Source organism: Scyliorhinus torazame, chromosome 15 (assembly GCF_047496885.1).
Source record: "Scyliorhinus torazame isolate Kashiwa2021f chromosome 15, sScyTor2.1, whole genome shotgun sequence".
In the NCBI taxonomy this organism is placed as follows: domain Eukaryota; kingdom Metazoa; phylum Chordata; class Chondrichthyes; order Carcharhiniformes; family Scyliorhinidae; genus Scyliorhinus; species Scyliorhinus torazame.
The window spans coordinates 113,466,496-113,481,355 of NC_092721.1; the positions used below are offsets into that span (position 1 = coordinate 113,466,496).

The 14,860-nt window shown below is 45.0% G+C and overlaps 1 protein-coding gene across 11 annotated transcripts in view; it reads left to right on the top strand.

The window, feature by feature from the left end:
• tenm4 (teneurin transmembrane protein 4) overlaps positions 1 to 14,860 on the top strand; it is a 3,407,721-nt gene that overhangs the window by 3,352,441 nt on the left and 40,420 nt on the right. For all 11 annotated transcript variants that reach the window (XM_072476554.1, XM_072476555.1, XM_072476556.1 and 8 more), the window contains 3 exons: positions 2,208 to 3,082; positions 8,016 to 8,188; positions 10,036 to 10,271. In XM_072476554.1, the coding sequence (XP_072332655.1) occupies positions 2,208 to 3,082; positions 8,016 to 8,188; positions 10,036 to 10,271 (1,284 nt within the window). The remainder of the gene's footprint in view (positions 1 to 2,207; positions 3,083 to 8,015; positions 8,189 to 10,035; positions 10,272 to 14,860) is intronic.

Sequence of the window (14,860 nt, forward strand, 5' to 3'; positions counted from 1 at the left end):
AGGTGGCATTAAGGAGGTTGGATTTGTGTAATATAGACATTGCACATTTCACCACCACATTGTTTTGAGGATCTGTGCAAGCAACAGAATCCTGAATTGGACATAGTAATTAAGCTCACTCATCCTTCCTGCTGGAGTGTTGGCCGCCTATTTCCAGACAGAAATGGAAAAAGACAGAAAGAATGCAGCAATGTTTCTGTGAAGGATATAATCTCACAACCACCTTGTTTTTGCTGAAAACAGGGAACTGAGGAGACCATAATTCTCTCTTTGGAGAGTGCATTGTATCACTTTATTGCTATTATAACTGCAGGTTAATTAAAAAATGATGCACACACTTTAAAAGGAGATTTTATTAATCAAGGATTGCAGTATTTTTAAACTTAATTTCCCCCTCTCCTGAGCTCACTGTTTCTTGCTGGGATACCATTCCAAAGGTGTATGTAGCCTCCCTCTCCTGTACATGGCCCATGTTCTTCATGAGGCAACTACACAGTGAATATTGACTCTTTATTTTTTATTGATACTACATTGCAAGCATCATTCCGACCTTAATTTGTGTCAACACAATCCCGTTGTTCACTCGGAGTTATTTAATAGTAAGTCAGGTTGGATACGCTGATTGATTCCTCACTCCCCTTCCCTCCCTGGCCTGGAAGCAAAAAGACTAATTGTAGTGTTCCTGTTCTTCCATGTTTGGCAATATACTTTCGAAATGAACCATTCCGAATCTTTACTATGGTGATGTTAACAAAATATTACACACAAGAATCTCTTTTAAGTCCTTTAAAATGAAGGATGTTCTACTTCTTCTTCGCATCAGCCCAATTAACTGTGTTACACTTAAGAATGAAAGGCACAGAGGGCGGGACGGTGGCGCAGTGGTTAGCACTGCTGCCTACAGCGCCGAGGACCCGGGTTCGAACCCGGCCCCAGGTCACTGTGTGGTGTTTGCACATTCTCCCCGTATCTGTGTGGGTTTCACCCCCACAACCCAAATATGTGCAGGTTAGGTGGATTGGCCACACTATGTTGCCCCTTAATTGGAAAAAAGTAATTGGGAACTCTAAATTTATTTATTTTTTTAAAATGAAAGGCACAGGATTATCAGAATGGCAAAGAAAGGGGGAAAGATTCAATTTGGGCTTCCTGCCATGGTAACTAGAGCTACTCTTTTCTCTTTTGGAAGAATAAAAAAATCTTTCAGTTATATCTCAAAGGTCATTGCGAAATCACAGGCCCTGAAATCTTTAGAAGGCAGCTTTGATAGGAAATGGGTTTTAAATATTGAAAATTTACGAGTTTAAAAAAGAAATTTGCTTCCTGATGTCAATGTAAATATTAGGGAAATTATACATATTGCATTGTGATGCATGCATCTCATTTATTGTAGTGCTATTTATTAATTGGCAGGAAGGTAATATATTGGAGCTCATTTCACATTTTCTTAAAATCCATTTTTGTGCACGGAATTTTTTTTTAAATGAAAGATATATCCTGTGAGATTTCCAATCATTTTTACATCTAAGAATTGACCTGCCTTGTTGGAAACATTTCTTTAATGAGGATAAGGTGTTGCTGTCCAAGCTTAATTAATATAATTAAGTATATTAATTCTCAGAAATATTAAGTATAAAGAGTAAATGCTGGAAATTCTCAGTAGGTGCGGCAGCATCTGACTTTTTGAATATTTGCCATATCTTCAGTTTATATTTAAGTATTCATGAAGGTATGGGGCCAAGCTGATAACAATCTTTGCTCCATCAAACTTTTGAAAAAGGGAGAAATCCAAGATTTACAGTGGGGATGAAATGAAATTTATTTTCCTTTTTACAGATCGATGACTTCATGAAATAATATTCAGTGGTTATTTTGTGTTGTACGGAGAGAGGAGAGCTTTGTGCACTTTTGGTGATGTCATCTACAAATGACACAACAATTTTCCAATTTACCTTATATATTTAGATCCTATGTTTGTGTAAGACAAATCATAAATGCTTATTGAATATATTACTCATTAAGTCATTGCTTCAAATTGCAAGCATTCATCTGGCCTTCTTTACAAAAAAAGATGGGTAGTCATGCATGACCAGAAGGAGACAGAATGCCCAATTTCAGCACCATCGCCATGTGTATTACTGTCCTATTGCTCAGAATGAAGTCAAATATTAATAACAACTATTGATTTTGTAACACTGTGCCTACAGGTACGTTTGGAATGGCCCACTGATCTGGCAGTGAATCCCATGGATAATTCCCTTTATGTGCTGGACAACAATGTGGTACTTCAGATTTCAGAAAATCACCAAGTTCGCATTGTCGCTGGGCGCCCAATGCACTGCCAAGTGCCTGGAATTGACCATTTCCTTCTTAGCAAGGTGGCGGTGCACTCCACTCTGGAGTCAGCCAGTGCCATTTCCATTTCCCATAATGGAATCTTGTATATAGCAGAAACAGACGAGAAGAAAATTAACCGCATACGCCAAGTCACAACGAATGGCGAAATATCTTTAGTTGCTGGAGCACCAACTGGTTGTGATTGCAAAATCGATGCCTGTGAATGTTACTCAGGTGATGATGGATATGCAAAGGATGCAAAACTAAATGCCCCCTCATCACTGGCAGTATGTCCTGAGGGAGAACTGTACATAGCAGATCTTGGCAACATCCGTATTAGATTTGTTCGGAAAAACAGGCCATTTCTCAATTCTCAGAATCTCTACGAAGTTGCTTCAACCATTGACCAAGAACTGTATTTATTTACCCTCAATGGAAGTCATTTATATACCCAGAGCCTTATCACCGGAGATTACCTTTATAATATCACGTACACTGGAAATGGTGACATCAGCACAATCAAAGATAATAATGGAAACTTACTAAATATTCGACGGGATGCCACTGGAATGCCACTCTGGCTTGTAGTGCCAGATGGACAGGTTTACTGGCTGACTATTGGTACAAACAGTGCTTTGAAGAGTGTGTCGACCCAGGGACATGAACTGGCTATGGTGACATATCATGGCAGCACTGGCCTCATGGCAACTAAAAGTAATGAAAATGGATGGACCACCTTTTACGAGTAAGTATACACATTTTGTTTATATCAAGTGGATAAGTACATTTTGACTACTATCTTCCACATAAACTGATCTCGTCCAATCAATATAATTATTAAAAAGTCGCAAAGGAGTGTATTTATAATTTTGGTCCTTTTACAGAGATTCTCCACTCTATTAACGACACACAAGTATGAGCAGCCCCTGATGTTACCAGTCAAATATAACAACAAACAACTCCATTGGAGAGCTCTCGATTAACATTCAGTTAAATCTTGATGTTGCCCAGGAGACTACAGAGCAAGGGAAAGTCAGTGTCAGCACATTATAGAGTATTGAACTGATGCTGAGATTTCTGGGCATCAGCATGTTGGCATTTGTGGCTTACTTAGATGCTGAAATGCAGAATTTCAGCAGAGGATCTTACTGGTGCCTGCCAACATTAATGACTGAAACAGTTGGCGGGATCTTCCGCGCAACTTTTCATTGGCCAACGGTGGGATCTTCTGATCCCGCCATTGTCAACAGGATGTCCCATTGAACGCACACCTCGCCACCGGGAAACCTGCAGACGGGGTGCGCCATTAGTGGGATCGGCCGGAAAATTCCAGTGAATATTTTCTTAGCTATCTTGGAGGACCTGATGTAACTAGTTTTTGATGGTAACCAGATTTTAATTTGCAACTTTTCTTCTTGGAGTAAAGCAACTCATAAATTTAATTCTAAATATTCAGTAGCAATTTCCTTATTGCAGTTCCGACCACATCAGCTGGTGCACAAAAGATTGCCATCTGCTGTAAAGTTATTGTACATAATCCTTTTGAACGAGAAAGCTGTTCGGTCTATTTGAAGGTCTTGTAAAATCAAGACATATAGTTTTCATTAAGCAGTGTTACAGCTGAGAAAGCAGCTAGTTTATAATGTCAAAGCTGGTAAAGATGACTGATCAAGCGAACTTTGATTTTGTAATTCATTTTCTTTCAATCAAATAGTTAATGAGTTAATATTGGTCTCATAAAATTTCAATATGAAATGTTATCAACAGGCTGCTCAGAAAGCAGCAGGTACAGCCCGCAGAGAAATGACAGAAACTCTTGACCTTTGAAGGTGGAGTAGAAACAAAATAGAAAGAGGTAGGTGTAAATAGTGTTAAAAGATTTTCTAAGTAAACTACCAAATGTTGGAGTGTGCTTTTTAGATTATATCCTCAATAAAGGGTTAAAAATCTATATAATTACTGAGGGACATTTTGCAGCACTTAGCTTTTATTCTTATTCAACAATGACAGCAACATTTTGCTTCTTCTTACCTACTTAGCTTCAGAAACAATGCTATCACACGAGGGTTACTTTCTTTGCTCAACAGTGACTCTGGTTTATTCTGCTGAGCATCATTTATTTTGTGTACTTAAAATGAGTTTAATATTTAATTCCGCCTGGTCGTAATTGATATCTGTAAATGGGCAAGGGGTTGCTTCATTGGCAAAATATTTCAATGTGGGATAAAATGACATCACACATTGAACAAACATGATTTAAAATAATAAGGAGTAAAAAATATGTCTTGAGGTTTTATGTTAATCAGCAATACAAAATTTATTTGAAAGAGGATGGAACAGTGCCCAATTGCCACAAATTCAACAATACTGCAGTTACCGGGAACAGTGAGGGGGGAGGTTTTAACAGGTGAGAAGTGATGGATGTGGACAAATGAGGGAAATTGAATGTCCCACAAGAAACATCAGGTCTGGATTCCAACATCATCCTACCCACTTCCTTGTTTTACCCAGGAGAACAGGGAATCCTGCTTGCAGCTTTTGGGTAAGTAATTGTAATTTGTCTTCTTCGATGATCACTCGCTAACGAGTATGAGTGCCCACCTACGAAACTCCATGTTCCTCGTTGTAGGTTCTGTATGTTCTTGTGTGGCTGATGAGCCCAGTCCAAGAGCCTCATCTTCAACCGCACGTTTGTCAGGTGTTCAGGGAGGTGGAATCTTGGACTCTAGATTGCCGGTATTCCTATCAGCCTCCTTTCCCAGGCCTCCTCTTGCCGACGGGTGAGATTCTCTTCTGAATGGAGATAGCGGTGTCATCTGCCCACCAGAGTTTCACAAACAATGTCTGTGTCATTTTCTTCAATTTCAACTAGTTGAGGTTGAAATGGTTTCCCTCCATTCTGTAGACGGTGGGAAGCTTGTTCTTGACAAAGTGAAGGATGGTGGCGATGAAGATAGAGAAAAGTGTGGGGAAGATGGCACATCCCTGCTTGACTCCAGTCTTGAGCTCAAAGGTTTCGGTCTTATTTCCGTCGATGAGGACTGTCGCCTACATCTTGCCGTGGAGGAGTTTGGAGGATGTTGATGAACTTCTCTGGATAACCGGCCTTTGACAGGATCTTCCATAGCATTTTCCCATTGACTGAGTCAGATCGGTGAAGGCCATGTAGAGTGGTTGATGTTGCTCCTGGCATTTATCTTGAAGTTGCCGAGCAGTGAAAATCATGTTCGCTGTTCCACGGTTTGACCGGAAGTCACACTGGCTTTCTGGAAGGATTTCCTTAGAGACTGGGAGAAGGCGGCTAGCGAGGATTTGGGCGATGATCTTCCTGAAAATGGAGAGTAGAAAGCTTCCTTAGTAGTTCCCACAGTCCGCTTTGTCTCCTTTCTTAAAGATCGTGGTGATGACGGCATCCCTGAGGTCCACAGCCAATTCTTCTCCCACCCAATTCTCAGAAACAGTTGAAGGAGATGACGGGGGATCTCTTCTCCTCCAAGTTTGAAAATCTCCTCTGGGATCCCGTCCACTCCACGGCTTTTCCATTCTTCATGTGTATAATGATGGCTTCGACTTCATCCATGCTTGTTGGGAGTCCAAGGTCATCTTTGATGGGGAGTTGGGAGATTTCCTCAAACAGGTCCTCATCTATGATTGTATCATTTCCATGCGCCCAGGCCTGATCCTGACCTGATCCTCAGTTTTTCCATTCCACAAGAAGGTCTAACCATTGCCATCATCCCTTACCACCATGGGTGACCCTGCCGGTGGCATTTCTCTCAGGATCAATGGGACATTCAAGCCTCTCCACCACGGCCAGGTGGCAATCCAAGGAAAGGTGTAATTTGTAATTGATCATTAACTTATGTTTTGATGGACCTTTCTGGCTCAAACAGCAGTGCGTTGCCGGAGCTGTCAGCAGCTCACCAGGGTCAGCCAGCTGAGCAGATAGCAGGGAGCACTTCATTGAAACTGGCAGGTTGGGAAGCCTTTAATCAGTGAAACTGCAATGCAGTCATGACCAGGTAAGAGGTTGGTGCTCATTGCACTCCGTCTCAAGAGTGCTTCCACTGCTTGATAGGTGATTGTCAACTTGTTGGAAGTCAATTCATCTGTCCTGTACTTCAGTTATCAGCTGCAAATTCCTGCTGTCAGTTTCCACCATAGCATGGGAGTAGTTTATCAAGAGGAGCAGAAACACCAACAGCATCAGCCGCACCTGGAGCAGCACAATCAGCAGCTGCCTTCTCCCCAGTAGCAAGTTGCTCCACAGGACAGAGGGAACAGGACAAACAAGACCCCCCCACCTCCTCAAACACATGCTCTCCAGGCCAACTTCTCCACCAACCACCCTGTGTCTCTCCCTCTCCCCAATGTTGTGCATGTTCTTCTGCAGGAGCAAAGCAGAGTTATAAGATTTAGAAATGGTCAGCATCTCTGCTTTAGCAATTTCTTGATTCTAAAAGCAGTTAGAGCAGTTTAAAACGATGGTGTAGAAATTATGCATAAAACAGACACAGTGTTGACAAATTTTGCAGTGGAATGACCTCTGCCCAATCAGTGCATGTGTCCCGGTCACTGCTAAATTCATCTGACCCAGTTTTAATTATTCCAGTAGCCAACAAAAGCTTGCACATGTTGGTTAAGGGCCTAACACCTGTTGAAGTTCATCCTTAGAAAATGTGTTCACAATCAGCAGAGCAGGTGTCCAGGACTGACTACCTCAGACTTCTCCAGAAAATTACTCAGTAGAATCATAGAATTTACAGTACAGAAGGAGGCCATTCGGCCCATCGAGTCTGCACTGGCCCTTGGAGAGAGCACCTTACTTAAGCCCGGACCTCCACCCTAACTCCGTAACCCAGTAACCCCACCTAACCTTTTTGGACACTAAGGGCAATTTAGCATGGCCAATCCACCTCACCTACACATCTTTGGACTGTGGGAGGAAACCGTCAGTGTGCACCTTTGTGTACTTATGTCTCAGGAGCGATTAACTTTAATTTAAATGACACAACAACGTTAGTATAAAGCACAGTGTGTATGAAAGCAAAAACCTTTCAACATTACCAGTTTTCTTACAGGTGGTGCATTGAAGTATCAAGAATATAATTAAACCAGTTGAGTTGGTAATGTTTTTTGCTGTAATTTGTCAACATGCAGATATAAACATTGGGTTAAAAGTAATTTGAAATGGAAACACGATCAAGATGGCAATGGATGTCATCCACGTTGGTTTCTTGATAATATTTGTTTTTTTCAGCAAGTTTTGGATTTCAATCCAATGTTCCCAGATAGATATTACATACTCTTCCTTCAAAAACAGATGGACCTCATTTCATTAATTCAGTGGGTGCATCTCAAATATTTTATTTGATAATCTTCTGCTGCTCAGTGACTCTAAATAATGATTTATTTGTGTGATTTATTGACTTTGAGTTTCTTCTATATAAATTATCCTCTCCATCGCATATCTAATTACCGATCGCTGGCCTAGCAAAATATTAATCCTACTTGCATGATTTTTATGATGCAAACGAGAGCTTCAGTAGAACTGCCCAGTAAAAATTGGACACGCTGTCAGTGGAATTGTACATGTGAAATGTTGGTGGCTGTAGTTTATGAAGCTTTTTTTCAATCAAAGAGCTGTATAAATGTGAACACAATTGTTTTCCACTTAGGTATGATAGCTATGGCCGTCTGATCAATGCAACGTTTCCCACTGGCCACATCTACAGTTTCCGTGGGGAAATTGACAACTCAGTTCAAGTACACGTCGAATCATCTAGTAAAGATGATGTTACAATAACAACTAATCTGTCAGCAGCAGGTGTATTCTATACCCTTGTCCAAGGTACATTCGTTAATTGTTATTCTTTTTTTTATCACTGTGAGCTAATTATTATACCGGGTTTTCATTTTATACTAGCTGTATTGGTCTTATATTTTTATTTGCCTATCAAGAGATCTCCAAATATATGACCGATGAGGCAGAGAACACAAGCTGTCTTACATAGACAAGAGGGCAATTGTAACTTTCGGCAATGAAGGAAAACAGGATGTATTGTATTGCCTGGCCATTACACACACAGGGGGTGGGATTCTGTGATCCTGAGGCTAAGTGTTGACGCCGTCGGAAACACCTTCGCGTTTCTCGACGGCGTCAACACGGCCTCAGGATCAGCAATTCTGGCCCCTACAGGGGGTAACCAGGGCACTGGAGCGGTTCACGCCGCTCCAACTGCTGATCCCGGCGCGAACTGGGCGCCACGGGACCCGCGCATGCGCAGTAGCACTGGCGCCAACGCGCGCATGTGGAGTGGCTTCCTTCAATGCGCCGGCCCCGACGCAACATGGCGCAGGACTACAGGGGCCGGCGCGGAAGAAAGAAGGCCGCCAGCCAGAGAGGCTGGCCTGCCGATCCCCCTGATCGCGGGACAAGCCGCATCGGAGGCCCTCTCGGGGTCGGACTCCCCCTCCCCTCCACAGGCCGCCCCTCGACCCTTCCACGCCGAGTTCCCGCCAGCTGAGAGCAGGCGGGACTCGCCGTTTTTACGACGGCCGCTCGGCCCATCCCGGGCTGGGAATCGGCGGGTCACCGCGTAGAGCGGCCCCCAACCGGCGGCGCACCAATGGCGCCGATTCTCCGCTCTGCAAAAAATCGCGTGCTGGCGTTGGGGGGGCGTGGCACGATTCGCGCCAGTCCCGGGGATTCTCCAGCCCGGCCCCGGACTGAGAGCATCCCACCCAGGGTGTATGATGAGTAGCTCATCCAATCTCGCCCATTTTATCGGCAAGAACATTGTTATCAAATATAACCAAAAGAACTGAGACTATAATAAGATAGAAATGTATAGCTGTGATGATGAATTGAAGAACCACTAGTTTTATTATACAAATAGTAAGAACTGGTTGGTATAGTAGGTTATATGTTGTCATTTATCCTTTGGAACCTGAATTCAAATCCAACCCAAATTATAAAGGCCCAACAGGAAATTATTTTGGCAGTCTCAATCTGATTCGCAATGGCCATTGGCCTTGAGACCAAAATCATTGCTAATTCTTCAACACTAAGTGGCAAGCTCCTTCAAGAGCTCCAATCTCTGTATCAGGCAGCACTGTACCTTCCCAAGCATTAATACACTCATAACGTTCGCCTTGTAAACCAAGCCCAATAGATTTACCACCAGGTTTCCATCCATGGACTGAAGAAGGAATATTCCCCTTGGGAAGCCCCACAGTAGCCTCATTGCCATCCCATCATTTACCTTGTCAGTGGATGGATGGAGGTTATTCTCCTTATTAGAAAATATGGGAACCCACAGGACTGACAGGACAGGATGTGTGTAACTAGGTGTAATGTATGCTATTTCCTTGGGGTTTTCACCAGTCTCTTACCAAAGATACGTCGGGGGTGATGTAATGTAATTTTGGGGCAATTATGTTTTCGCTTTTCAGCTTTGAAAATAACCCCTTTATTTTCCCAATATCTTTCTTTGTTGATGAGTGAATGATTACAGATCTGAGATGGGAAATAATGTAACCAGTTCAGAGGTACAATTCAATGCTGTTGATTCTCATGATTAAATACTTTACACTTATCAGCTTGGATCAGAAAACTGGTGAAGAGTAAGTTTGAACTTAATCCAACCAAGTCCACGGGTTTGGCCCTATATCTCATATCAAATGTTTGTATTTTAGATCAAGTTCGAAATGGATATCACATTGGAGCCGATGGTTCACTGAGGCTTATGCTAGCCAATGGCATGGAAGTTGCACTGCAAACAGAGCCACACCTCCTGGGTGGCACTGTAAATCCTACTGTTGGAAAGCGCAATGTTACCCTGCCCATTGAGAATGGTTTAAACTTAGTGGAATGGAGGCAGCGGAAAGAACAAACCAGGGGACAGATCACCATATTTGGACGAAGGCTTAGGGTGAGTAAGACCCAGCAAAATGTAGGGACACAGAGTACGGAGCTTTCCAAAATTGATCTCCCCTAGGATTGTATCTTCTTAATCCATGCATAAATTTTGGTGGATATTGAGTTAATATAATCTTTACAAATGACAAAATCATTACAGATGAGGAAGGTTGTTCTGGTTATTTTAATTCATCCACTCAGGAAGAGAATGCAGTGTGCCAGTGCAGCATTTCATTATCCCCTAAAGAATCCGAGCTTCTTCACCTCCACTGCTCATGGTGTATGTTGATTATCAAATCATATAAGTTCACAAAGAAGGAAGCCTTTTGTTCCATTGTGTTTTGCGCCAGCAATTTGCTAAAATAATCCAGTATGAAAAGGGAGAATCCTGATCTTAGTTTTTAATTTCTCTTTTAGGAGTTGGAAACTGTAATCCCTTGATCTTATCTAACAATTTAAAGTAGTATCCGAGGTTTACCTTCTGAACTCCCTTCTACATCGTGACCAGTTCACAGCCCAGATTTGGGGCGTGATCTCACCAAAATCAGAGTCTATTCTGGGTAGGATTAGCGGGGTCATCCCCAGCGCTTGTCAGAGATGTTCCCCACTATCTAACAGCACAGAGTGAGGAACACCCCACCAAGACCGCACTCAGTCGCACTTCCTGCACTGAGGAGGAGCCCAAGAACCAGCCAGCGGTGGCAGAACAGGCGGCAGCAGTGAGGGTCCGCCAAGCCCAGAGGGCAGGGAGGCCCTCATTCTTGCCTGATTCACTTTGGGCGTGTCCTGGTCCCTCACCCCCACTCCGATTTCCCACCCTCCTGTTTTGTTATGTTCTGAACGTCGCATAAGCTGCTTCCTTGATGTGCACTCTGACAAAGGAAGGTTCAGACTTGGAGATAGCTTTAACACGTTTATTAAACTGTTAACGATTCTCCTACTTGGATTCGACTCTCCTGTTAATCCTGTTATAGCTACTCAGACTGATGAACCAGTCTGCTACAATCCACGTGGTGGGTGTGATGTGTTTCAATCAACCCTGTCTGTATTCACGAAGTGTCTCCACTGGAAAGAGACTGAGTCCTTTTACATGGGTTGGTGTAATGTCCCCCTTGTGGTAGTGTCACGTCTGGATGTGTCTTGAATGCCCATTGGTCGTGTCCTATCTTACTGACCTATTGGTTGAATGTCTGTGTGTCATGATGTCTCTGGTGCTCCCTCTAGTGTTTATCTAGTCTTAGTGTATTTGCATTAACCCCTTGTGTATTTACAGTGATGCATATCACCACATCTCCCAGGGTATATGTGTCACATCACTCCAGATGTGCTGAGACTGTGTCGGCACCGTCAGTGGGTCACTGTCGAGGGCAGGGGTGTGATGGCAACCCGCAGAGAGCTGAACGCCAGTGCTCCTGAATCTATGCCATAGTCTGACCCCTGCCTGTCTGCTGAGTGCTCACTCACACCACCGCCTGCACACTGTGTGCCCAGAGATGGAGGGATGCCTGGAGAGATGGACCAAGGATTCGGAGGTCGGCTCGCATTGCAGAAGGAAGTGTCAGAGGCATCATAATGGTTGTGCACAAGGGTGTTTAATGTGTAATACGATTCACCACTCTCCCCATGGTGTTGCCCCCCCCCCCCCACCCCACCCCCCCCATCCCACTCTCCCAAAGCCCACCCTCCCTCCCCACCCCCCAGTGCCCCTCGATGTGCTTGGCCTTCCTTGCTCTACCACTATGTCTAGATGTCTCCCCAGGATGCACATCAGAGGTGGAGGCAGCCAGCTGCTTACCTCGTCCCCTGGCGTTCGATGCCACTGGTGGGCGTCCTCTGGGGGCTCTGAGGCCGGAGGGCACCGGTGCACTTGACAGCACATGCACAGCAGTGCCGCCCTGTCCTGTGTGCTGACTATGAGCAGCGGCCTCATCAGAGGGTGGAACTCGGGGGAGCTGATAGCCACCATCCCCACTTCATGGGACAGGTCCGCTTGGCATCATCACCCCCTCCACCCTGGTTCAAGCCCCGGCTGCCACTGCTTCATCTGGCTCTGCCAGCTCTCATGACTCCCCAATGTCTGCACCATTGTGTCGACATCCTTGGCGATGTTCCTCAGTGATTGGGACATGCTCTGCAGCACCTCGGCAATGCCCTCCTGCGACTGGGACAAGCTCCGCAGCGCCTTGGCCATTCTCATCTGAGAGCAGTCATGTCCCGCAGAACCTGATCAAGGTCAGTCTGCTACTGGTTGACATCCCCTAGTGAGGCAGACATTCTGTCAAGACCCTCAGCCATGGCCGCCACCGACTGCTCAACACCTTGGACGCCTTCACTAATGGTGCCGACATTGTGCACCAAGCTCTCCACTGCGGTCGCCACCCTGGCAGTATTGACCTCGGTGTCACGCATTGCCGGCAACAGCTCCTGCGCCCATAGCCTCTGGGACACCTCCAAGTGGCTATGGATCTGCTGGAGTGACGTTGACATCTCCCTTTGAATATTCCGGCTGCTCCCTAATGTCTCCATCTGCTCCGGGTAACCCTGTCCCAGAGGCTCAGCATCGGGTTGGGACCAAGCTGGGTCCTGGGATCCAGCAGACCTCCAACTGCTGTCTTGCCTGGGGTTTCCTGCCTCCACCTGATGTACATCAGCAACAGTGTGGTGCTCACCAGATTGTGTCCCAGAAACCTGTCCACTGACATTTCCCACCGAGGTGTGTGTATCTGTGCTAGAGGATGGGGGTGACAGCTGTGCCGCGACTATTCAGGTGGTATCCTCGGAGCTCTCCAGTGAGGTGGTTTCCTGGGAGACTGGAGAGGGCGCCGCCTGGGATGGGCTGGCGCCGTCGGCTGGAGGACTTGTCGGAGAATGGACACGTGGTCAGTGGGCGTGATGGGTCGGTCAGTCGGTAAGGCAATAAGAACTCACATTTGATAGGTTCCACGGGTGAAGCCCGGTGGTTCCTCACCTCTGTGGGGTCTGTCAGCCTCCCCGTGGGTGACCACTCTGTCCTCGGCCACACCAGTCACCTCCAGGGCATGCTCCTCGAGGGAGGTGAGGAGTCTTGGGTCTGGCACATCACCACCAGTCTGGACCCTCTACCCGCGATTATAAGAACATAAGAACTAGGAACAGGAGTAGGCCATCTGGCCCCTTGAGCCTGCTCCGCCATTCAATGAGATCATGGCTGATCTTTGTGGACTCAGCTCCACTCTCCGGCCCGTACACCATATCCACAAATCCCTTTATTCTTTAGAAAGGTATCTATCTTTTTCTTAAAAACGTTTAAAGAAGGAGCCTCAACTGCTTCACTGGGCAAGGAATTCCAGAGATTCACAACCCTTTGGGTGAAGAAGTTCCTCCTAAACTCGGTCCTAAATCTACTTCCCCTTATTTTGAGGCTATGCCCCCTAGTTCTGCTTTCCCCAACCAGTGGAAACAACCTGCCCGCATCTATCCTATCTATTCCCTTCATAATTTTATATGTTTCAATAAGATCCCCCCGCATCCTTCTAAACTCCAATAAGTACAGTCCCAGTCTACTCAACCTCTCGTCATAATCTAACCCCCTCAACTCTGGGATCAACCTAGTGAATCTCCTCTGCACTCCCTCCAGTGCCAATATGTCCTTTCTCAGGTAAGGAGACCAAAACTGAACACAATACTCCAGAGGTGGCCTCACCAACACCTTATACAATTGCAGCATAACCTCCCTAATCTTGAACTCCATCCCTCTAGCAATGAAAGACAAAACTCGATTAGCCTTCTTAATCACCTGTTGCACCTGCACACCAACTTTTTGCGACTCGTGCACCAGCACACCCAGGTCCCTCTGCACAGCTGCAAGTTTTAACATCTTACCGTTTAAATAATAATCCATTCTGCTGTTATTCCTCCCAAAATGGATAGAATCACACTTGGCAACATTGAATTCCATCTGCCAGACCCTAGTCCATTCACCTAACCTATCCAAATCCTTCTGCAGACTTCCGGTATCCTCTGCACTTTTTGCTTTACCACTCATCTTAGTGTCGTCTGCAAACTTTGACACATTGCACTTAGTCCCCAACTCCAAATCATCTATGTAAATTGTGAACAACTGAAGGCCCAACACTGACCCTTGAGGGACCCCACTAGTTACAGGTTGCCAACCAGAGAAACACCCATTTATTCCCACTCTCTGCTTTCTGTTAGTTAACCAATCCTCTACCCATGCTACCACTTTACCCTCAATGCCATGCATCTTTAGTTTATGCAGCAACCTTTTGTGTGGCACTTTGTCAAAAGCTTTCTGGAAATCCAGACATACCACATCCATTGGCTCCGCATTATCTACTGCACTGGTAACGTCCTCAAAAAATTCTACCAAATTAGTCAGACACGACCTACCCTTTATGAACCCATGCTGTGTCTGCCCAATGGGACAATTTCCCTCCAGGTGCCCCGCTATTTCCTCCTTAATGATAGATTCTAGCATTTTCCCTACAACCGAAGTTAAGCTTACCGGCCTATAATTACCCTCTTTCTGCCGACCTCCTTTTTTAAACAGTGGTGTCACGTTTGCTACTTTCCAATCCTCTGGGACCACCCCAGAGTCTAATG